Source organism: Octopus bimaculoides, chromosome 11 (assembly GCF_046866305.1).
Source record: "Octopus bimaculoides isolate indiv1 chromosome 11, ASM4686630v1, whole genome shotgun sequence".
NCBI lineage: Eukaryota > Metazoa > Mollusca > Cephalopoda > Octopoda > Octopodidae > Octopus > Octopus bimaculoides.
In genome coordinates this window covers 27,810,787-27,834,793 of record NC_142938.1, presented here as the reverse complement: position 1 = coordinate 27,834,793, position 24,007 = coordinate 27,810,787, and the positions used below count along the sequence as shown (strand labels likewise).

Genomic DNA, 24,007 nt, shown 5'->3' with positions numbered 1-24,007 from the left:
ACACAGCCAGGGGACCCAGCCGGGTGACCCAGCAGTTGATCAAGCCCTGGCAAGTTCTTAGTTAGCACTGCCTTTGTGTTGTATCGGGACCGATGTTAAAAAATAAACCCAATATTTCCTCGGTGTGTCGTAAAAGGAGACTAAAAGAGGTTGAGGTAGGATTTGCACTCCAGCTTCGTAAAACCCGTCACCAACAACGACTACCAAAACAGACCCATGGATTGGAGGGTTGTTGCCTGAGTGGTGCAAGTGTGTCATGCATCAGGAGTTGGGAATCACCAACAAATGGCAGTTGCAGTAATGCGCTGTTTTCAACATATGCCTCAATACTACTACTACTACTACTACTACTATTACTACTTTAGAGAGTAGTATCTCATTTAGGCCTCACATCATCTGATCTAGCCACATTGAAGAAACTTCCGTTGCCTCCCTATCCAACATGATGGCATTCAGCATACTGGTCCCAGCGGTGACCAATTTAATGTAAGTTCTGTTAAGGGACCGGCCTGTAGGATCACACGATTACAATTTGCTCTTTACACCACAGTTGAATTGACGTAACTCCAATAGCAAGATGTGTGTGTGTGTGTGTGTGTGTGTGTGTGTTCATACTGATCTATTGAACTGAACAGAAGTGTATGGTGTTTCCTGGCAGAGGAAAAAATAAAGAACGCAGGTTCATGAGATGGTTGTGGTCTAGAAACAGTTTTAAGAGGGGGGAAAAGAAAGAGAAGTATGAACACACATTGTGCATGTGCACACTGAATTCGTAAAACAGAAGAGAAGGATATAAACGCAATGCGCATGTCAAAATAAAACGGAAGAGAAGAATAAAACAAGTTATATGATGGTCTGCATGCTACGTCTGACACTTCTATCACACAGCTTTGCTGGAATTTTCCTGTCATTACGCTTTTTTTCAGAAAAACTAACTTTAAAAAATGTCAAGATAAAAATATTAAATAAAACGAGAAAAAAAACGTATTGTACAAGGGAGACAACTTTGTTCTCGTTATATCTGTAAGAAAAGTAACTCTTACAAGAGACAGTGACTGAACTGCTGAGAATGAAGATATGTCATTCATGAGATCGAAGAAGGCGACGAAAGAACTCTGATAAACCAACTATTAGTTGGTTAATCAAATAATTGGTCAAACAATTAATTATGAAATGACCCTCCCAAAATACACATTTCAATTCACGATTTCACACCAAGAACGTAGTTAAACAAATACTAAAAACGTAAAATTATTATTTTATTCATAATTAGTAAATTTTAAAATTGTGATAATTTAAATCATGTAAATCTGTCGTGTTCTAATAGAATTATTTTCCCCATTTACAATACACATGTACTTGAAGCAACAAGGGGCCTTCTACATGGTTCTATCGGAAACAGCAGCTACATCTCCTTCAAATCACACACTCACGCAACCGCTCTAAAAAAAAAAAAACTGTCTTTAAAGAAAACAAAAACGCAATGTGACTAATTAGTAGTCATTAAAAATAAGATGGGGAAGATCAGAGTTCAGTCGGGGATACTTAAGGCTAAACAACTATATATTCTATTATTTCAGATTTATTCCAATTGAATGAGAGACCAAAGTGTTTTATGATCTGATGCATTCCACTGGATGTATTCAGTGTTAGTTTATGATGGGGTTGTTGTTTAGCCTCACCTCAGCCCTAATCCAGTAGACCTATGATAAATATGTTCCTGTCATGATCATTCATATTTTATTCAGACAAAAGTGTATCTAGAACTACATTATCCTATGTAATCTTAATTTCTTTTTTAAGACACTGGTATGTGATTTGAGGGAGATTTGGCTACTATTTCTAACTGGTTGAGTGACCATAGATTCTCATTGATATGATTATTCTTTAATTATTAAAAAATGTCATCTCACCTACATTTTTAAAATTTTGAATGCATGTTTATGTTTTTCCATTGACAGATTGAATAATACTTGTGTATGAACTGTGAAACAACATGGCAGTGAGATAGTCTTTGAATGCAGAGGAGTTGTAGATACTAGAAAGCAATGTGTTGAGCATGTGATTACAGCTTTATGGGGAAGTGCAGGGCACACAAAGTAGATGGAGTGTGTGGAAGAGGGAGACTCAAGAAGACATGGTGTGATGTGGTTGAGACTGATCTCATGCTGTTGAATCCCACAGATGTGACAAAGCACTATAATTGGTAACATGCAGCACTAGAGGAGACCCACTTAGCCATGTAGGCATGGCAAAGGTGACTTTAAAAATGTCGGCAGGAAGACATAATATGTATATATATGTATATGTGTTTAATCAATAACTGTGAGTCTAATAAAATGCATTGTTTCACCCAAAGGCTTTGTTGGGAATTAAATTTCTTTGGTTGACTTTCAGACTTCTTGTTTTGAGTTCTTTATTTTAAGAATCTTGAAAATGTTACTTTGCATCAGCCACTTCTATGAATATTTCTATAGTGCCATGTAAAACTACCCTGGTGCAGTTTTACTCATAAAAGCACCCAGTACACTCTGTAAAGTGGTTGGCATTAGGAAGGGCATCCAGCAATACCAACACAGATAGCAAAGATGATGTTTACATATATATGCACACAACTGGGTCTCTCTCCCCATGTTTCTATCAAATCTATATCAGCCTCTTGTATCTTTGATGTTCTTTCATCTCTCTGTCACTCAACATTGACCTCTTCTATTTTTTTGTATTATTCTATCACTGTTAGTGAAAAAGGTTGTACCATCAGCCTTTGTGTATTGCCAGTCATCATTCCTTCTTCCCTGAGCCACTTGTAGACTTCTACCACATACTCCTACCAATGTCCACCTCTACCTTTCCCTCTCTTACCTCCCAACTCAACTACTTCTAACCCCAGTGAATCTGTCCTTGCTTCCTTCTCCACTTCAGCCTGCTTCTTTTGTTATCTCACTCTCCCTCTACTATCCTCCCACTTCTTGGTTGCATTACTTACAATTAACAAACACTGTAATGAAGACTTTAGTTTTATAAGGTCCAAATCAGTCACACTAGAGCTGATTCCTTGATAGAATGCACTCAGTACACTTTGTGAAGTGGATGATCACTGAAGGGGGAGAAACTGTAGGGTCAAAAGGACCCTTTATTCTTGTTGAGGACAAATGGCAACCTTTTGGTGTCTCAATAAAATACACCTAGAACAGTCTTGTTGCTAGGACTCCTTGATGCTTCAAGTAAAGTGATTGGTATCAAGAAAGGTATCCAGTTGTACAAACTATATAAAAAATGAAATGTAGAACTGAGATGTGGTTCTCCGAATGATATAAGTGGGCAGATGACAATGATGATAAAATACTGAAATACAAGTAATTACACACACACACACACACACACACATCTGCAAATATTTACATCCATTATTCAGTTTTACTTCAAGATTTTTTGCCATTAGAGAAAGAGCCACTTTCTTACCTTGACACGAGGCTCCATCATTGGAATTTCAACATCAAAAGGGTTTGTAGGTATGTGTGCAGATTTGTATGTTTGGTTTTATGTATGTATTCTCATGCATATAGTTGCAAAACAATAAACTTCTGTCAACTTTTACAGATTTTTACAGTTCCAGTAATGAATTGGATCTGTGGTCTTTGAATCAGGTTTTCTCCTTTCTGGTTTTGAGAAGCCTAATTTCTCAAGACTGGTATTTAGGCAATGTATTACATATCCCAGTGCCCCAATAATTACAGGTATAAACCTGAACTTGTAATCTGGATAGAGTAACTGTAAATTTCTCAATTGTTCAGTGCAGATATTTTCTTTGTATGAATGTATGTATGTATGTATGTATGTATGTATGCATGCATGAATGAATGAATGCATGCATGCATACTGCAGTAACATACAAAGACTTGAAGACAATATAGACTATATACAATTTTATTCATTCTATACATCTAGACTGTTTCAACAGCTTGATACAAATGTTTCTTTGTGTATGGCATCACAACCAAGGTTTGAAGTTACAATTATTATATTTACCAAACACTACAGAATAGAATTAAGGAAAAGTGAAAGTTTCAACAGATGAGGGGGAAATGGAAATGCTCATCTTAACTGTATCATCTCAACAGATTACATTAACTGAAGGTTCAAAATGTCTTTGTTTATAACATTTTTCAATATTTCAGTAAAATACTGCTGCAATGGTCAAACTGAGAAGAAACAAACTTTCTGATATTCAATATATTCAATAGTTAATTTTGGGCCTTGAGCCTAGAGTAGAAAAGAATATATTCAATAGTTGCAGCAGCAGTAGCAGTAGTATGGAAGAACAAAAACAATTTTTTGGATTCACTTACAAAAGAAATATAATTTGTAAACAATTGGGTTTGGCAAATATTAATAGTTGTTAATAAATAAAAAAGAAAAGAATGATGATAATAATTTAGCAAATTTGATATGCTTTTAAGTGAAAATGATGATAGATTGTGAAATGAAACTGATAAATTGTTTGATGACAAAGTGTAACAGTTTGTGATAATCTTTCGAAAAGTATACAGAAAAGCAGACGAAGGTCAAATGTAAGTATTCAATGTCTTCATCATTGTAAATACAATTATTTCATTCAAAGTAAACACCAAAACACAACTAAACAAAATAGAAACAACTAAACACTTCTTTTTAGCTCAATACTAAAAGTAAATTATTCTAAGAGAATTATGAAACTTTTCTAAATGTGTCTAATTTACTTCAAATATTAAACTACTATGGCAACTATTAAAACATTATAAACATGTGAAATAAACCATCAGATCTGTAATGTAAATTACATAGAATATAATAAATACTATAGTTAGTTCAATAACCAACCATATCTCATAGCTTAATCTAATGTGTTTAGTATTAAACCATTAAAATAAAATACTGGAATCTGTTAAATATATTCAGTTAACCTTTTTCCCTTAACCCACCTGATAACACAAAACTTCTAGATTTCATGTGTTATTTAGATTGAACTTAAACCTTTTGTTAAAATTTTATATAAGATCTATTCCAAACACCAGTTTAGTAAAAAAAATATTTAACTAAATCCCTCAAAATACTTGAGTATTTTTCAAATTAATTGAAACACATAGCAGGCTGTGCATTTCATCAGAAATAAAATATCAAATTAATTAAGCCAAAACAGAAAAAAAACTCTGGGGTAGAAACAGATCCAAACTTGTAGTGGTAATTTTTCTTTTTTTGTTCAGAAATACAGGGTTCATAATCAAACCTATTTTATACAAACCCTCAGCAACAATGACAATGTTTCACAGACTTTGAAAGGATTAACAACACCAAATTCACTAATAGATTGTAAACATGAGATAAAGTTTCAATAAAAGATAACAGAAATTCAGAAAGAAAATCCAGAAAACATCAATTTTTTTGTTTTCATCTAAAAATAATTAATTTATGAGAATAGAGACAGAAATAACTATGTACACAGTGAAAGGTGGAGGGATTAATGTATGGTTTAAATCAAGTGATTAAAGAACAATGAAATGAAGACAATCACCAAAGACAAACTCTGGTTGTCACAGAGTTACGCTGAAATCAAACAGAACAGCTGGTGGAAAAGTTTAATGAGAATAATAATATCAATCACCAGTAACTAAAGAGATGGGAAGAGCATGTAGAAAACTTGAGAAAAATGGCTTCCAAACAGCAACATCAAGAAACCATATCACTGGTGAATGCACAATATATTGATACCAGTTATATCTGGAGAAATATCACAAGTGTCATCCAATCAGCTGTACAGCAAAACACCAGCCATATAATAAAACATGCTCAGATAAAAAGACAACAGAAATTGAGATGTTTTCTCTAGTAAACTTCCTGGTTTTACTAAATGTAATGACAAAAAGTGATTGAAACATGTTCAGTATTTAAAAAAAATATATTATATATGTACCTGTGTGTGTGTGTGTGTGTGTGTGTGTGTGTGTGTGTGTGTGGATGTGTGGTGTGTATATATTCGTAAATATATATATATGCATGTATGTATAAACATGTACACAATACACATACTTATGTATATCATAAGAATTTAGAACCTTCAAGAGATATGAAGTAAATCATATTAAATAGTAGAACTCAAAGTAGAGAAAGCTGTAAATAATACTGTGTAGAATATTGGATTAAAAAACCCTAAGATGGTAAAAAGTTGAAAGCTACCTGCAGGACAGGAACCCACATCTTTGATAAACATGACAGATGTTCTGACCACTGGGTAGCCTTCAACTTTTTTTCCATTCAAATGGCTTTTTAATCCAATATTCTATACACTAGTATTTATAGCTTTATCCATCATGAAAAATTATTTACCTATATAGATATATATATATATATATATATATATATATATAGGGGTCGTCCAACCCATGCTAGCATGGAAAGCGGACGTTAAACGATGATGATGATGGGAAATATTTCTTTGCATTTTTGGTGCCTTAATAACTGTTTATCACAAACAATTTTAAAGTTGTTGATTCTGTAACAAAATACTGAACTGATCAGTCTTACCAAATCAATTCTTATATTCTTTTGGAAGCATTTATAATGAGATTACATAGCAGACAGAGAATGGAATTTAATCAAAAGTGAAAGACAAATAACAAAGTGAAAGACAAATAACAAAGTGAAAGATGATATGTGACAAACTGTTGATGTAATTCTTATAATCTCAATAAATATAACTTCATAACTATATTGGTTTCAAATTTTAGCACAAGGCCAGCAATCTTAGAGGAGGGGTAAGTCGATTGTATTAACCCCATTGTTCAACTGGTGCTTATTTTATCAAGCCCAAAAGGATGAAAGGCAAAGCTGACCTTGGCGGAATTTGAACTCAGATCATAAAGACGGACAGAATGCTGCTAAGCATTTTGCCCAGCACGCTAATGATTCTGCTAGCTTGCTGTCATTAACTTCATAACTATATTAATACAAAAATGATGAGTTTTCAAGAGACCAGAAAATAAAGTTCAAAAATTATTTGGGAATTAAAAAACTCCTGACACACCTGACATACAGACATAGTTAGATCAGGCATGCTACCAATTCTTCACTACAAGACTTCATGCAATAGACAAAATATATAAGATTGCTGTATTTTTTACAGCACACTTTTTTCTCTATGATACTGTTTCTCTGTAAGCATCTGTCATTTGCTTGTCTGGAGGTCGTTATGATAAAATATCACAAAAAAGTTCAAGAGGCGACAACAAATGACAATCTATGTGGTAAGGTAGAGAAGGAATGGGGTCAAATGGAATACTAGCAAATAAATGGAGAGTTAAAGACATGGAGATATGCATATGTTAGTGATCAGCACTTCTTAAAGCCGACAGGTCCATCCGAAGTGAGGAAAGCTTCTGACTCAACACTTGTAAAACATCTGTAAAAATAGGAAGAGAGAAAATAGTAATGAAAGAAACATCAAACAGACATATATATGACAATTACAGATTTATATGTATATATATATCATCATCATCATCATCATCATCATCGTTTAACGTCCGCTTTCCATGCTAGCATGGGTTGGACGATTTGACAGAGGACTGGTGAAACCAGATGGCAACACCAGGCTCCAATCTGATTTGGCAGAGTTTCTACAGCTGGATGCCCTTCCTAACGCCAACCACTCAGAGAGTGTAGTGGGTGCTTTTACATGTCACCCGCACGAAGGCCAGTCAGGCGGTACTGGCAACGGCCACGCTCAAAATGATGCATTTTATGTGCCACCCGCACAGGAGCCAGTCCAGGGGCACTGGCAACGATCTCGCTCGAAAATCCTACGAAGGCCAGTCAGGCGGTACTGGCAACGATATATATATCTATATATATAAAAATGAGAATGTGTGTCTGTCTGTCTGTCTGTCTGTGTGTGTGAATCCCTAAAACTCGAGAACTACGCAACCAATTTCATTCAAATTTTACACATGCCTTACTTAGGGTTCCAGTTGAGTTTTAGTCAAAAAATTTTTTAACTTCTTGCAGAGTTCGAGCCCACAGCAACATAATATCTCCTCCACTATTTAAGTATTACGTGTCAAAAGTGAAACAAAAACACTCATGTCAAATACTTTCACTTTAAAAATGAAACTATTCCACTAACTGAAACAATCACATTTCGATACTGTAATGACAGATACTTTCAGAGAGAGAGAGAAAGAGAGAAAAAGAGAAAGAGAGAGAGAGAGATGTATATGTATACATATAGATGTATATGTACACGTTATTCCACTAACTGAAACAATCACATTTCGATACTGTAATGACAGATACTTTCAGAGAGAGAGAAAGAGATGTATATGTATACATATACATGTATATGTACATGTATATGCATAGATATATATATAGATATAGATCTATATGCATACATGTATATGTATACACATGTGTAGATGTATATATATATATATATATAGATGTACATGTAATATGTACACATATATACATATATATACATGCATACACATGTGTAGATGTATATATATATATATATAGATGTACATGTAATATGTACACATATATACATATATATACATGCATACAGATATCTATACATATATATACATACACACACATTAGTCATTTGTTTTCTTATCCAAAGCTACGTCAAAAGTACTGAACGGATCTTTATGAAATTTGGAAATTATATTCTATGTATAACGGCCATAACTCCCATGAAAATTCATATATTTTTGATGTTGATGAAATTTTAACCTGAACATAACAGATGAGCATCATTTGTAATTCAAAGGTACAACAGTGTAAGACTACCCTTTCAGATATACTTACATTGTGATTTCTGCAATGTGGTGCATAAATTGTCAAGTAAATGAGACGCATCTTTGCCTCCACTGATTCACTTGCAAAGTGTTGAGTAAAATTATTTCGTTGCAGACCTCCTTTGGGTCTTTTTATTATCACTACGACACACATAGTCCCCAGTTGGTAACATTGATTTCAAGGCCCTCCTAGATGAGAGACTGGCATTCCACTTAATGTCTATGTTCCATGCTGGCATGGATTGGAGAGTTATTAATGTAGAAATATGGTATCGTAGCTACTAACAGTTGAGGGTTGCGTAGTCTAGACGGCGTTTTTAGATTTCATTATTCTCTTTAACCTGGGCAAAGCCGGGTATTTCTGCTAGTATATATATATATATATATATATATGACTTCGATGTATTTTAACATCATGTATATTAAAGAGAACATATTCTCTTATGCCTATAAGCACAGCCTATCCAAACTACCAAAACACAGTTTGGGTATGTGTGTTTGATATTGTTTATATCCTTCATGCTACTTTTAACTCATATTTGAATTTTTTCCATGGTATGAAATATTGGGACATACCAGCAGATGGCTCTTACACCATTTTGCATATAGTCATAGACACCGATTTAGCTTGCATCAGGCCTCGTTTCTGGAACAAGTCAAAAAAATGACAAAACATCAATGTTCTTGAACAGGATCTGATGTGAGTTATCTTACTTGTCTATGACTTACAAGTTTTTTTAACACCAGATGCATAGAAGAGTATATATTCTCTTACACTTATAAGTGCAAGCCTACCCACAAACTAGCAAAACACATACCATGTGTATATGTGTTCAATATTGTTTATATATATGTGTATTTACAAGGGCATCCAGCTGTAGAAACTCTGCCAAATCAGGTTGGAGCCTGGTGTAGCCTTCGGGTTCCACCAGTCCTCAGTCAAATCGTCCAACCCATGCTAGCATGGAAAGCGGACATTAAACGATGATGATGATGATGATGATGATGATATATATATATATATATATATAATAATAATAATATTAGGGACAAAATCCAAAATTACAGGTAAAAAACTCAATTAAAATCAATTTATAAATATTAAAATTAAATTGAGCCTTATAGATAAAGTATATATAAAATATATAGTTTTAGGGAAAATAACCAATTTTCAAGAACTCATCGATGAAAATCCACTATCACATATAGAAAAATTAATAATTAAAAGCACAATAAATGAGTATAATATGAAGTAAAGTAAATATCATAAGATAAATATAATAAAAAGATTACACGTGTTTCATAACCAATTTTCAAACAGAAAAGAAATTTAAATCGATTAAAATCAATTGAAATTATCGAAAATAAGTTCTATTCAAAAATATAGCTACTCGTCAGATCGTAAGTAGAACAATAATTAGATATATATCTCAACCAACAATAAGTACCAAATGAATTAATATGAAATACTTATTATATAAAGATAGAAAATTTATTTAAAAAATATCATAATATCAAAATAATAACCATTCAATAATCATCTCTTCATCCATTATAATAACATGTATATTAAATTATATATATATATATATATAATTATATCTGTTATATATATATATAATTATATCTGTTATACAAGAAAGTTCTTGACAGTGACATTAAAATATAACATAATATCAAAATAATAACCATTCAATAATCATCCCTTCACCCATTATAATAACATGTATATTAAATTATAGATATATATATATATATATAATTATATCTGTTATATATATATATATAATTATATCTGTTATACAAGAAAGTTCTTGACAGTAACATTAAAATTCCAGCCAGCTAAGCCATCATCAGACTGCAATGCATTATAGTTAGTTTTGTCTTTACACAGTCTCTGTTGAGTTAAAACCATCTTTGGGTGTATGGGGTTGAATGGGATGGTAATTAGGTTTTTATGGAAAGATATTTTGGTAAAATTTTTATTGATTAGGTTTGCGGATAAATTATTGTTTAGAACTTAATGCATGTAGAACTTTGTAAACAAGCCAGGCCGAAACTTTTAAGTCAGTGTCAACTACATTATGATCATCATCATCATTTAACGTCCACTTTCCATGCTGGCATGGGTTGGAGAGTTTGACTGAGGACTGACAAGCCAGGTGGCTGCACTGGACACCAATCTGATCTGGCAAGGTTTCTGCAGCTGGATACCCTTCCTAACGCTTTTTACATGCCACCAGCACGGGGGCCAGACAGGCGGCACTGGCATCGACCACACTCGAATGGTGCTTTTTACGTGCCACTGACACGTTATTGCCTTTATTGAACTCATAAAGCAAAATATGCCAAATATGCTATTTTGTCACTTCCATAATAGTTTTGAAAACATAACTGTTAAAATCAAACCATACTCTTCAAAATTTGCACTAAGAATACAAACAAGGTAAAATTACTACCTGCAGGTCGTTTATCCTGTCCCCCTCCAACTTTTAGTTCATGCAATTGAAAAAAACACATTATTTATGAAACAGAATAAACTATTGAGTGGTTAAGCAATCAGGTTTCTTATCAAATATTGTTTCCTTAGGCAAGATATATTGTTCTAACTCTCCTATTTAGGAAACATGGAAAACTGCAAGAAAATCTCTTAAAATAATAATAATAATCTATTATTGGCACAAGGCCTGAAATTCAGGGGGAATGGGCTAGTCAAGACTGTGTCACACAGAACTGGGTTTACTCTTAACGTTTTTGACAAAATTTTGTATTTTAGAAGTTATTTCGTCAGAAGTTACAGAGTGACAATGGACAAATTTCATGTTTGATAAGTGCCAATACAAGAAACTCTCAGCTTTTGACTTACTCTCTAACTTCTACCGATGATATATATACATATTACATATATGCTTTAAAAAATCTCATCACACAATTGAACAATTGAAAGAGCCTCTACCTGGTCACTCAACATGCTAAAAATAGCAGCCAAAGTATCCCCCTACCTAAATCATACATCCATTGTATGTAATGTCCTAGATTATCCCTAAAAAGAAGGTTTGCTGAAGGCTGGAATGTCTTTGGTGATATGTTTGCAGTATCAGGGTTGATTTGAAGTTAAATAACAACAACATTATGGTCACGATTTTCACTAAGAAAGAAAAAGAAAAATTTGATTTTTTGCGTGGAATCAAATACCCTGACTGCCTAATATGCTGCAAATCCCTTATTTTGGCTCAGAAAAAATGAGGTTGGAGGAGGGTCCCCCCCCCCCTCAATCCCAGAATCATTGAAATTTTTTTTTTTCACTGAATGAATTCCTGTGACCTCCTAATATTGCAAAATTAGGTTACTTAAGGTGAGCCTGGTAACTGATGGTTTTGGGGCCTTGTTGTTTGTAACTTTTGGTGAGCCATGGTGCAACCAACAACATGGTACAAATTCCTGCCATTAATTATCAAATAATTCAATCACAACATATATTTAAATTAAACATGAAAAAAATTGAAATATTATCATCACTTACATGGAAAAATTGAAATATTATCTTTCAGTATTTTATAAGGTAAAATCTTAAATTATTAATTGACATCTTATTAATTATCTTATAACAGCAATGCCTGGAAAAATCATGGATTACATGGAAAAATGCAAGCATGAAAAGTCATATTCTTAAGATTATAAACCTGGAAAAGTACAGGACAAGCTATTACACCTGTAAAAGTATAGGACAAGCTATTACTTCTAGTAAAGAATAAGAAACTTTTTATTTAAAATATTGCAGTTAAAATTAAAATTTGAATATTCAAAAATATTTCTATATAGTTTACAAATAACACTATGCTTATTTAAGTAGAATTTGGTTAGTATATTGTCTTAAATAGAGAAAAAAGTGACTAATTAGACAAACTTACAAATTAGCTGAACAGTTTTGTACAATAAATTTAAAAGATGAGAACTGCAAAGAGAGATAAATTAGAAGAACTGGCATTCTTTGCTGCAATATTTCAAGTAAAAAGTTTCTTATTCTTTACTTTACTAGAAGTAATAGCTTGTCCTGTACTTTTACAGGTGTAATAACCTGTCCTGTACTTTTCCAGGTTTATAATCTTAAGAATATGACTTTTCATGCTCGCATTTTTCTATGTAATAATAATAATAATAATCATCCTTTCTACTGAAGGCACAAAGCCCGAAGTTTGGAAGGAGGGGAGTAGTCGATTACATTGACCCCAGTGTTTCACTGGTACTTAATTTATTAATCCCAAAAGGATGAAAGGCACAGTCGACCTTGAGAGAATTTGAACACAAAATGTAAAGATGGACGAATTGATCGCTTTTGTACATAGTCATAGATTTATTATCATAGTTGTTTAACTCATGATCGATCCTGACCATTCCCTCTTTGTTTAGACATAGTGAATCTTTGACATGAGATGGTTGGGCACAGTTGTTTGGACACTGATGATTTGGCATAACTGACTGGACATTCAGCCTGTTTTGGCAACAGTAGATTTTGGCATTGAAGGCAAACACACATACACACAGAGAGAAATATACATATACAGAGTGAGAGGGGGGGAGAGCAAGAGAAAGAGAGATATTACAATTTATTCATTGAACATGACTGATATGAACACTTTCCTTTTTCTCATCCATGTAGGGAGAAATATGCTGAGACAAATAAACTCTAAACTGGATCAAACATAACTGCAATATTAAGAATGTTGCAGCAGGTATTGCAGGAATATGGCAAAGAGTGAGAGCAAAAGATGAAAAATGTAAAAAGAAGAGTGTACCTTCTTCAAGTTCAGGGTTCCTGTCTATTTCCAGTACAATCCGTAATGTTTCTTTCAATGGTGACCAGTTAAAACTTTCAGAACAGTCTTGCTGCACAGCCAAACTCTCATTCTCCTGTAAATAAAATCAGAGAAAAATAAAGATAATTATGAAGGATCTTATTGTTAAATGTTCGCCTTTTTTAAGGATTGACTGTAATGTTACGCCTGTTGTTAGGTATGATACCTTCCTGTACAAACTGATTAATTCTATGGGTGACCAGGCTGTATCTCACATCACCAGATATTTAAGCATCTGGGAGGAAATTCCTAATGGACCAGCTTTCTCTATCTTCATATCTTTAATTGCTTTATCAATCATACTGCTGTCAGCTAGAATGGCCAATCCCACAGCTCATATTTAGAAAGCTCTATTTCTCCCATATATTCTTCATGTTAAGTAGCCTTTTCATGCCTTTTTCTTTTCAGCATCACTAAGTGCAAGTGTACCACTATCCATTCATATACACTTCTCTCCCATGTCTTAATTTTCGGTGATACATTGCTTTGCACTCCAGAATACCTCATGCCTTTGTTATCATGCTACAGAACATTGACAAACCTCTTCCTTTCTACTGCTCCCCTTTCAAAATATACCTGTTGTCTATCTTCTCCTTCAGCAACTTGGTATAATTCTCTGCTCCTATTCATTCTTCCATTCATCCTAAGCCTGTCTCGCTGCTTCTATGGCTCTGTTTACTTCACCATTCCACCACCATATCATCCACACCCTGGCTGCAATAAATATGTTGTCCTATAAGAACTTCCAATTCTCCTAAGTGTCATATGTTTCTATCTCCTTTTCATTATATAGAAGTTCTGATTGAAACATATATCTCAGACCATTGTTTCCGTATCTTCCTTTTCCAGATTGGTTTGTGTCTCTGAATCCTTCTAAGTCTGAAGTTGTTAACAACTAACCTTAGAACATTCTTCATCTGGAAAGGACTTTGCATTTACAAGCATCTAACTAACCTGCTTTCTAATGAGGATATAGTATGTCTGGCTTGTGTGCCCACCAGACTGATAAGTGATCAGGTGACTGTCTCATTTCTTGAAGTTAGTGTTCTGAATTACTAGGTCATTTACATCACAGAACTCCAAGAACCTTGTTCCTTCCTCATCTGAAGAACTAAATCCATAACTTCCATGCATATCATGGCATCCTCCAGGATGCTGCTCAACGTGTCCATTGAAGTCACCAGCCATGAAAGTAAAGTCACTGTCATTCATCACTGAAGTAGTCTGCAAAAAGACATCATAAGGAAACTGTTATTAATAAACATCAGAGAATACAATTGACCTAAAATCGCACAATGTAATGGTAATCCTGTTCAATTGTCTGGACATGCCTAGTTCAACTGCTTGGGGTGATCTGGGCAGCAAATAATATGAAAGGTAGAGCAGCTATACTGGAATCCTTGAGTTATAGTAGATGATGACGATGTTGAAGAGGAGGATAGCATTAGGAGAAATTTTAACTAAAGAATCTCTGCTATCTTTCCATGAACAACTTGCCTGGCCTTGAGGAAGCATTACCTTCTTAGAAAACAGGTACAGGATCATGACAGGACGAGTATCTGGCCATAGAAAATTTACCTCAACAAATTCCGTCTAAGGTAACGTAAGCATGGAAAAGTGGATGTTAAAATGATTTATGGGATATTTAAGAAAACTATTTAATGAAAAAATAACAATCAAAAGCCAAAAAAAAAACAGTCATTGATAGAAAATGAATAAAGTAACAATATACCTCTCTCACACTTTACATATATACATGCCCATTGCTAAGAGTGGGGAGACACTAAACGGCACTGTCCCCTCACTATTCAATGGTGCATCCTCAGATTTAGAAACTACAGTTTATAAAAATTTTCTGAAGATACCAAAAAATTTTTTCTTTGAAGTTATGACTGGTTAAATGGTGTGCTTCAATCAAAACTTCAATTAAAGAAATTGTCAAGAAACCCCACTTTAGCATTATTACAAATTAGTGCCCTCCCAGAATATTCTGAAGCATCCCTAGGCACCAAAAGTCTGGCGACGAATCTGCATGCATACCTCTTACATACAAATTAATAATGAAGTTACTGAGGATTCTTTGACTTAAAGAATGAATGTAGCAAAAATGATTAAGAACCAAATCTCTTCCTAGTCTGTTAAAAATTGTTTGTTTCAGTAAGAAACTCTAACTTTGGTACAAGACCACAATTGGGAGGGTGAGGTGAGATTAGAGTAAATTATAAATACCCCAATAGTTTATAGGTAATTGAAATTTTAAAAAAATCCAGCAGAATTCGAACTTTGATTCAACACCACAGCTAACTTCCAAGATAATTTCTATTTTTATATGTAAAGAATTTAGATTTATAATAGCTTTCAGTTCATTTTAAACTGAATTTGTTAAATTTTATTATAATTCAAATATAAGAACATGAGAAACTGTCGAAATATGTTAAAGCTGTTGATAATACACCAAACAACGAGTTAACAGTTCATGTATTTTTATATGTATGTATGTGTGTGTGTGTGTGTGTATATATATATATATATTATTTAACAGACGTGTGTGCGACGGGAACAAAATTATATATTACTGGTATGGTACGCTACTATGTATAGAGTGATCCAGCTTAAAATTTCAAGCGAATGCCAATTAATTTCATTCCATTTACGTTGCTCATCAAAATTACCCGTTACCCTAAAAATATGAATCATTGGAATTAATCAAAACATTCCATCACCACTTTCATTATTGCATTCCTGAAGATGGGACGTTTGAGTTCACTTTTTCCATATTCCTTGCTAACTATGCATGTTAATTACTTTCAGGCTTTTATTTAACTGAAGTTATAACTGGTAAAGTAGCAAAAGCAAAATATGACGACATTAACGGAAGGTGTTCACATCCTCCGCTCATGTTGACAGTTTGCAGAATAACGCATCTTCCATTCTACAAGATGGTTTTCACGATGAAAATTAATAGAAGAGATATAAAAGAAAAACGTAAGACACACCACCTTTTGTAGTCTTTCAATATCTCTCACCAAAAGTTGAATGTCGTGTAATGTAGCATTGTAGTCGTTCTGTAATTCCACTAATTCACGTAAATTCTCTTCGATGTCAGCCATTTTTACTATGATACTAAGGCCGCTCAAGACGTCAAGCACTCTTCAAAAAAAAAACCAGAAAAAATGCCGTTTGATATCTGCTAAATATTTTACCTGAAAATATATAATTTGATATCTCCTTTACGCGAGCGCGTGCGTGTGTGTGTACACACTCACAGTGCATCTTAAGAATTCATTACCATCTTTTAAAAATTATATCGTATTTTATTTTATTTGTTTTTGTCTGAAGAAATGGACTGGTTCTGTGATCTTTGCAGGTCTTCTTAGACCGATGAGACTGATGCTTCCGTTAATGTTACTCTTGAGGCTTTAACTAAACACCTACAGAACACATAAGAGCAGGAAGAGAACCCAGGTTAATGTGTGTGATGGTGGGGGTAGGGTAGATACCTGAAAAGTGAGAGGAAGAGAAGTAAGTGAGATTGGAATGTCTAAGTGGTGATGGAAGTTCAAAACCAATAGGCTGTGAGGAGCAGAGGCCACTACAGTAGCTATAGAAAAGGTAGAGATAGGAGACAGCCTGGGACCTGCATTTGAATGGCTTTTGACCTTTTTCTGGATGTGGTCTAGGAAGACTATGTTTGCGTAGTGACACTGTCCTAGATATTAGAGCAATATTCCCTTGTGGGCTTCACCTGAGCTTTGTAGCATATTAATAACTGATAGGGACTGAAAAATCTTCTGATCCTGATGAGACAGGCTTCTAGTTGGAATGTGATCCTAACTATGCAAAGAATGATCTTTCACCAAGAGAGATCTTCAATGATAGTGAGACTCAACTACTGAAGTAATTCTGAAAACTCTTGCTAAGTGTTACTCATGACTAGTGGGGATATGGTGTGATACTGTCTTCTTGATATGAGCAATGTGTGTGTTAACTGGCATTTGAAGAAAAAAAAAAAAAAAGACTGGAATGGTGCTACCAGAAGATGTTTTCAAGGTCTGTGATTATGAAGCCAATGTGGGTTTGATACATGGTAACTAGATTGTAAGTGGATAAATCAAGGTTTAGGAATATTAAAGAATAATGGATTGTATTGTAGTAACGCTGTGCGCATGCGTAGTCTCACGCATGCGTGGAATTCAACATACCAAGCTTTCCCGCTTCATTCTATCTCTTTCTTGCTGGCCAGCAATTGAGCAAGGACGTGTTTAGCTGTCTCTCTCCATCTTTCGAACTTACGCTCGACAGCTCACTTACATCTACATACCAACGTCCCAACAACTATGCTCACACACACAGAAGCTGTAACAACAAACAAGAGCTAAAGATATATATATTTACCACCTGAATAAATGTTGTTTAAGTTGATAGTCTGGAGATCAGCGTTCCGTTAATTTCTTAATATTATATAGGAAAGTCAGGTCTACATCCAATGATGTATAACCCTACTTTCCTATAGTATCATCTGTGTAAAAGTAGGTGTTGTTGGATGTAGTGGTTGTTGTTGTTGTTGTTGGCACTCCGTCACTTAAGACGTCGAGGGTTCCAGTTAATCCGATCAACGGAACAGCCTGCTCGTGAAATTAACGTGCAAGTGGCTGAGCACTCCACAGACACGTGTACTCTTAACGTAGTTCTCGGTGATATTCAGCGTGACACAGTGTGAAAAGTCTGACCCTTTGGATTACAGGCACAACAGAAACAGAGAAAGTTGTGAAAGAATACAGCAGGGTTCGCCACCATCCCCTGCCGGAGCCTCGTGGAGCTTTAGGTGTTTTCACTCAATAAACACTCACATTGATGTATAGAAGGAAGGGAGTAGATGAATGGGTGACAAGACCAAATCCTGGAGTATGCCAGAGTTGATAAAGTGAGGGACAGAAACAGCTTTGTCAACACAAACAATAATGGTGTGCTCTGATAAGAAGTTACTTATTCAAGAAATGAGATGAGAGTGGAGTCCATTGGCATGAAGTTTCAATTGGAGATTCATGTGCCATATACAGTTGAAAGCTTTACTGATGTCACGGGTAGCAATATTGTTTTTACTAAATTACTCCAAAACAAGAGCCCATCAGTGGATAACAGATGAGTGTAGATCACCAGTAGATCTGGCTTTATACAAACCGTACAGGTGATCCTTAAGGTGAGTGAGAGAGAAATTTAAGGTACTGGAAGATGTTAACGGTTGTCTCCATTACATCAGTGATATAGAAGTGAATACTATAGAACAATACTAGGCAGAGTCAGAGGGGTTGGTCTTGTTGAGAATGGGACACACTGTAGTATGTTTCCAAAAGTCAGAACAGATCTCAGTAGAAAAGGAGAGATTAAAGAGTTTAGTGAATGAAAGGATGCATTGTTTCAGTGCTAAAGTGCTGTAGAATTAAAGTAAACTGAGTCTGTGACACATATTCAACTCCTGGTTGTGTCTTTTCATTTTGTTTTTGTGGTTTTCACTTATAGCAATTAGTTAATTAGTTTGTAGCAGTAGAAAACTCCCTACTCCACTGATTTGCTTCAGACCCACTACACAATGCAAGCCACTCCACTGACCTGCTCCTGATACACTACAAAAAAGGCAATATCCACTCCACTGATCTATTTCTGGCACACAACATAAAAACATCCATTTAAAACATTACAGGAGAATTTTTCAAATAAAAGTAACAACAGCTAATAGTATTTTTCAAAAGAAAATTAGCAGCTATTCTACTGGAAAGACACTTCTTGAAGCTGCTTCGAAACTATATTATCACTTCACACAATAACAATTCTATGAGGTGCAGACATGGTTCTGAAGTAGTGAAATTTGTTTTACAACCACATGGGTTTGAGTTCAATACCACTATATGGTATCCTGGACAAATGTCTATTGCTCTAGCTTTAGGCCAAATAATACCTTGTAAGTGAAAATGGTAAACAGATGTATGGAAGCTTCTTATATGATGATATATATATATATATATATATATATATGATTAATCAGTCATCATCATCATTTAGTGCCTATTTCCATACTAACATGGGTAAAATGATTTAACTGGAGCTGCAACAGGCACCAGTCTATTTTGGCTTGGTTTCTACAGCTGGATGCCCTTCCTAATGCCAACCACTCCACAAAAAATATGGTTTATATTGTCAACATCATTTAATAATGTGTGTTCCATGCTGGCATGGATATTGACTAGATTGGATGTAATCAGTTTCATTTCTCCCTATCATACAACTAAACAGTTTCATTCATTTCAGCATGTTTCGAATTTAAATGATTGCCACATTATCAAATTTTGTCCTGCAAATCCTAATACTAACCATACATCTCATTTCATGCATCATTCTGGATGTTTTTTATGTGTCACTAGCACAGGTGCGTTTTATATATCACCAGCACTGGCCACAACTACAATTTCACTTACCTAGACATGTCTTCTCAAGCACAGTAAATCACTAAAGGTCTCTGTCACTTGTCATAGCCTCCACAAGATTCAACATCCAAAGACCATACTTCACCATCTTGTTATATATATATATATATATATATATAGACACATTGAAAGATAGGTCTAGCAAGATTGTAGAGATGCTTTGGTGTATGTTGCACACAAGAGGTAAGGTGGAGACAAGCTTCAGCCAGAGTCCTCACAGGCAAATCACATAGGTATAAACTCTTCTGGGAAGGTAATAGTGATAGAATAGGGAGTGTGGGAATACTTATTGCAGAGGAAAGGGTGAATAAGGTCATAGAGGTAGTGAGGGTGTGCAATAGAGTACTTAAACTCAGGCTAGTCTTGCAGAATGGTATAGCTACAATTATCTCAGCCTATGCCCCAGAAGCAGGCCTACCAAAGGAACAGAAGGATCACTTTTCTGATATTCTTCTGCAGGCTACCTCAAAGACGAGTGACAATGATCTCATCTTTGTGACTGGAGATTTTAATGGGCATGTCGGACAGCAACCTGGTATCTTCCATGGTGTACATAGGGGCCATGGAGTTGGTACCAGAAATGAAGAGGGAACTAGACTCTTGGAGTTCTGTGATGCAAATAACCTATTGATCTGCAACACCAACTTCAGGAAGCCAACCATCAACCTGATAACCTATCAATCAGGTGACTCTGCAAGCCAGATTGATTTCATTCTCACCAGACAGCAGGATGCTTTGTTGATCTTAAATACAAAGACCCTCCCTGGTAAAAAAATGTACCCCTCCAGCATAGACTAATTATTGGTGACTTTAGACTCAAGGCCAGAAGGATGCGAAAAAGCAGACCAATCTGGTAAAGGACTTGGAAGCTTAAGAACCCTTCACATGGTCAGAGATTTAGGGATATCCTTACCAAGAAATTTGACGATAGGGAAGCGGAGCTACAGTCTTGTAACATAGAAGGCAGCTTGCTGAGCACTACAGACCAAATCTGTGGCTGGTGCACAGTCCCTTCTAGACCTAGGGTAACATGATTGTGGAACAATACTGTAGTCAGTGCCATTAGAGTAAAGAAACAGGCCTGGAAGTGTGCGGGTAGCAGGAGACTGTATCATATAGCCAAAAGGGAAACCAAGAGACAGGTACATATAGCAGAAAAGAAGTTTGCCAATGTTCAGCAACGTGAGGACCATAGAACTGAAGTATTTTGGATTGCAAGACAGTGTGTGAGAGAAAAACATGATGTCATAGGAGAGAAATGTGTCAGCATGAATGATGGTGTCTTTGCGTTTAATGATTCTACACAGAGACTTGGAGATGCCATTATGAAAGACTGCTGAATGTGGAGAATGAATGGGAGGAGGAGAGTCTGCCAAAGATTGACCCAAACGAGGGACCAGCTACCCAAATTGTCAGTACCCTGGTAGATAAAGCAATTAAGGATATGAAGACTGGGAAAGTACCTGGCTCATCAGGAATCAAAGCCAAGATGCTTAAAATATTGGGCAGTGTGGGTTATGGTCTTGTCACCCACATCGTAACTCAGGGAGTTCATGAAGGAGTCATACCCAATGACTGGTGTAGCAGTGCCACAGTCAATAGCTATAAAGGCAAAGGTGATGCTTCAGATAGAAATAACTACAGTGGTATCAAATTATTGGATCAGGTGATGAAAGTTACAGAGTGGGTCATAGCTCAACTAATTAAGAAGAGAGTTAGCCTAGATGAGATGCAGTTTGGTTTTGTGCCAGGCAGAAGCACCGCTGATGATGTATTTATTTTTTTTTTACTTCTTTCCAAACATTGCTTTAAATGACCTTCATTAATAGTTAATATACAGAATCACTGGGACACAGGTATATTCACAAACTCTGTATTGTTTTACCTACATTGCTTGACAATTTCATCAGAACTCCTCCAGAAGACCTACAGTATAGAGCAGTAGTTCTCAACTGGGGTCCATATAATCTTTTGTGGGCCATATAAAATTTTGTGGGGTCTGCACAAGCAAAATAAGTAAATTTTGTTTTAGCTGTATTTATTGCAAGAAACAGCTTGGTTTCTTTCTCTGATGTTTTAAACAGTCCAGCTTACACAAGCTAATGTGTGATGGACAAAATAGGAATTATCTATAAAATGGGTTTTTAAACATTGAATGGCTGTGAGGGTCCACCAGAATAAAAGGGGTCTATAAGTAAAAAATAGTTGAGAATCACTGCTACAGAGAAATTGAAACGAACGTCTGGTTGTAACCTGCATAACTAGCTACTAACTTGTCGAGAACTATACTGCATATACAGTAGTTTATAGTATGGGTCAGTGTGGAAAACAGGATATATTGGATAGCCTTCATTTTCTGATCCTAAATGCCTGTAGGTTTCTGGTGGCAACATCAATAAAGGCAGACTTGGACAATACATGAATGTTGTATTTCTGCATTTATCTCTATAGATGTGCATTCCAGTACAGTCTTTAAGACTAATTTTGCAGCTGCTACTGTTTAGATGTATCTAAACTGAGTAGGTGCAATAGAGTCCTTACAATGGTGTTATGTCTCCAGCATTTGAAGGAGACTGAACATGTAATATCACAACCTGTATAGGTTGGAGCTTGTAATACCAGTGACTATATCTCTCTCTCTCTCCTCTCACATACTGAGGTAATCAAATATTTCACAAGAACTTTTGTTTCATAGTGCATGTATCTGCACTCACATTTCTTTGTTGAGAATACTTCATATTTTATATATTTTCTGGAATATTAGAAATGAGCTTGTCAAAATAATGAAACAAGCTGGAACCATGAAAAAAATTCACGGATAATTAAAATATCATTCAATAAATAGTTATTTAATTAAAATTGTTTAATTTGCACTATTTTAGTTAATGAAAAATTCTATTATATCTTTATGTTATATTTATTAATAAATATATATTAAGTTATTGTGTGAAAGTATACGTTAAATACATCTGTTACAGCACTTCCCTATACACAAGGTGTCTAGTGTAGGTGATTCCCTTCTGCAACCATGAGTGGATTCATTTTGACGTATCACTTTAACCCTCACACTGTTCATCACCCTTGCTCTTGAAAAAGTTATGTAAAGCTGGCCATGAGTGAAGCATGGCTGTGGTAAGTGTATGCCAACTCTATTGAATGTTTGCCCCTGTGCTTTATTGATTATCATAGAATAAGAACAGATGAACCGGGAACTGGGTCCGATGCAGAACGAATGGAATGTTTGCATCGCTTGGAGTAAGTTTGATTCTTGGAATCAGTATTCTCGTGTGAGAATGAGAATCATTTATAATTGACGCTTCGATGCTATGCTCATGAAGCTGAAATACTTACAAGCAAGTTCCATTGTGTTATAGAAAGGTTTCTACGAAGCATAATAATTGCTCTAACTTTAAAGTTAAGGTGATGAGGAGGCATTCCAGAAGGTGTAAGTGTTTATAAACTCCAATGGGATAATTCTGGGCTTCTTCGTTATCAGAAGTTACTGAGTCAGTGCTCAGATATGTCTTAGTTTCAGTGGGCAATCTACTTAAAATTTCATTTGCTGCTAAGCAGTCTGAATTTTTAAGGCATAAGATCACTATTTTTCATTTTTTCTGCTGTACAATTGTCAAATATATCAGATACCAAGGAATTGTTACATATGCATGCCTCAGGAATATCAACAGTATCTTCTGCGAGATTATCAAGAGAGCTTTGAAGAAATTCACTTCCAAGTTGTAGTAGCCACCTTGAAAAATCTTGTTCATTTGCATTTGTTCTCATGTTTTGTGTAAGTTACGTTTGATGAAAATTATCCCACATAGACGAGCGT

The 24,007-nt window shown here is 35.1% G+C and overlaps 1 protein-coding gene across 2 annotated transcripts; it reads right to left on the bottom strand.

Moving 5' to 3' along the window:
- Window positions 1-3,911: 3,911 nt before the first annotated feature.
- LOC106873292 (uncharacterized) lies at window positions 3,912-16,847 on the bottom strand. Of its 2 annotated transcripts, XR_016243621.1 has the most exons (4): window positions 16,693-16,847; window positions 13,634-13,748; window positions 6,648-7,435; window positions 3,912-6,213 (listed from the first exon to the last, which is right to left on the bottom strand). XR_016243621.1 is itself a non-coding variant. In XM_014920602.3 (3 exons), the coding sequence occupies exons 1-3, from the start codon at window positions 16,801-16,803 to the stop codon at window positions 7,359-7,361; spliced, it is 303 nt and encodes a 100-aa protein (XP_014776088.1). In that variant the 5' UTR covers window positions 16,804-16,847; the 3' UTR covers window positions 3,912-7,358. The 2 variants fall into 2 exon arrangements, 1 of the variants encoding a protein (XP_014776088.1); XM_014920602.3 differs by having other exon boundaries at window positions 3,912-7,435.
- Window positions 16,848-24,007: the final 7,160 nt, after the last annotated feature.

Bases quoted from the DNA above. Each gene is read 5' to 3' on its own strand.
- LOC106873292 (XM_014920602.3), bottom strand. From the start codon at position 16,803: ATGGCTGACATCGAAGAGAATTTACGTGAATTAGTGGAATTACAGAAC. The intron at 13,749-16,692 runs GTGGTGTGTCTT...TTTTATTTACAG, and splicing joins ATATTGAAAGACTACAAAAG to GAGAATGAGAGTTTGGCTGT. The intron at 7,436-13,633 runs GTACACTCTTCT...CTATTTTTACAG, and splicing joins GAACCCTGAACTTGAAGAAG to ATGTTTTACAAGTGTTGAGT.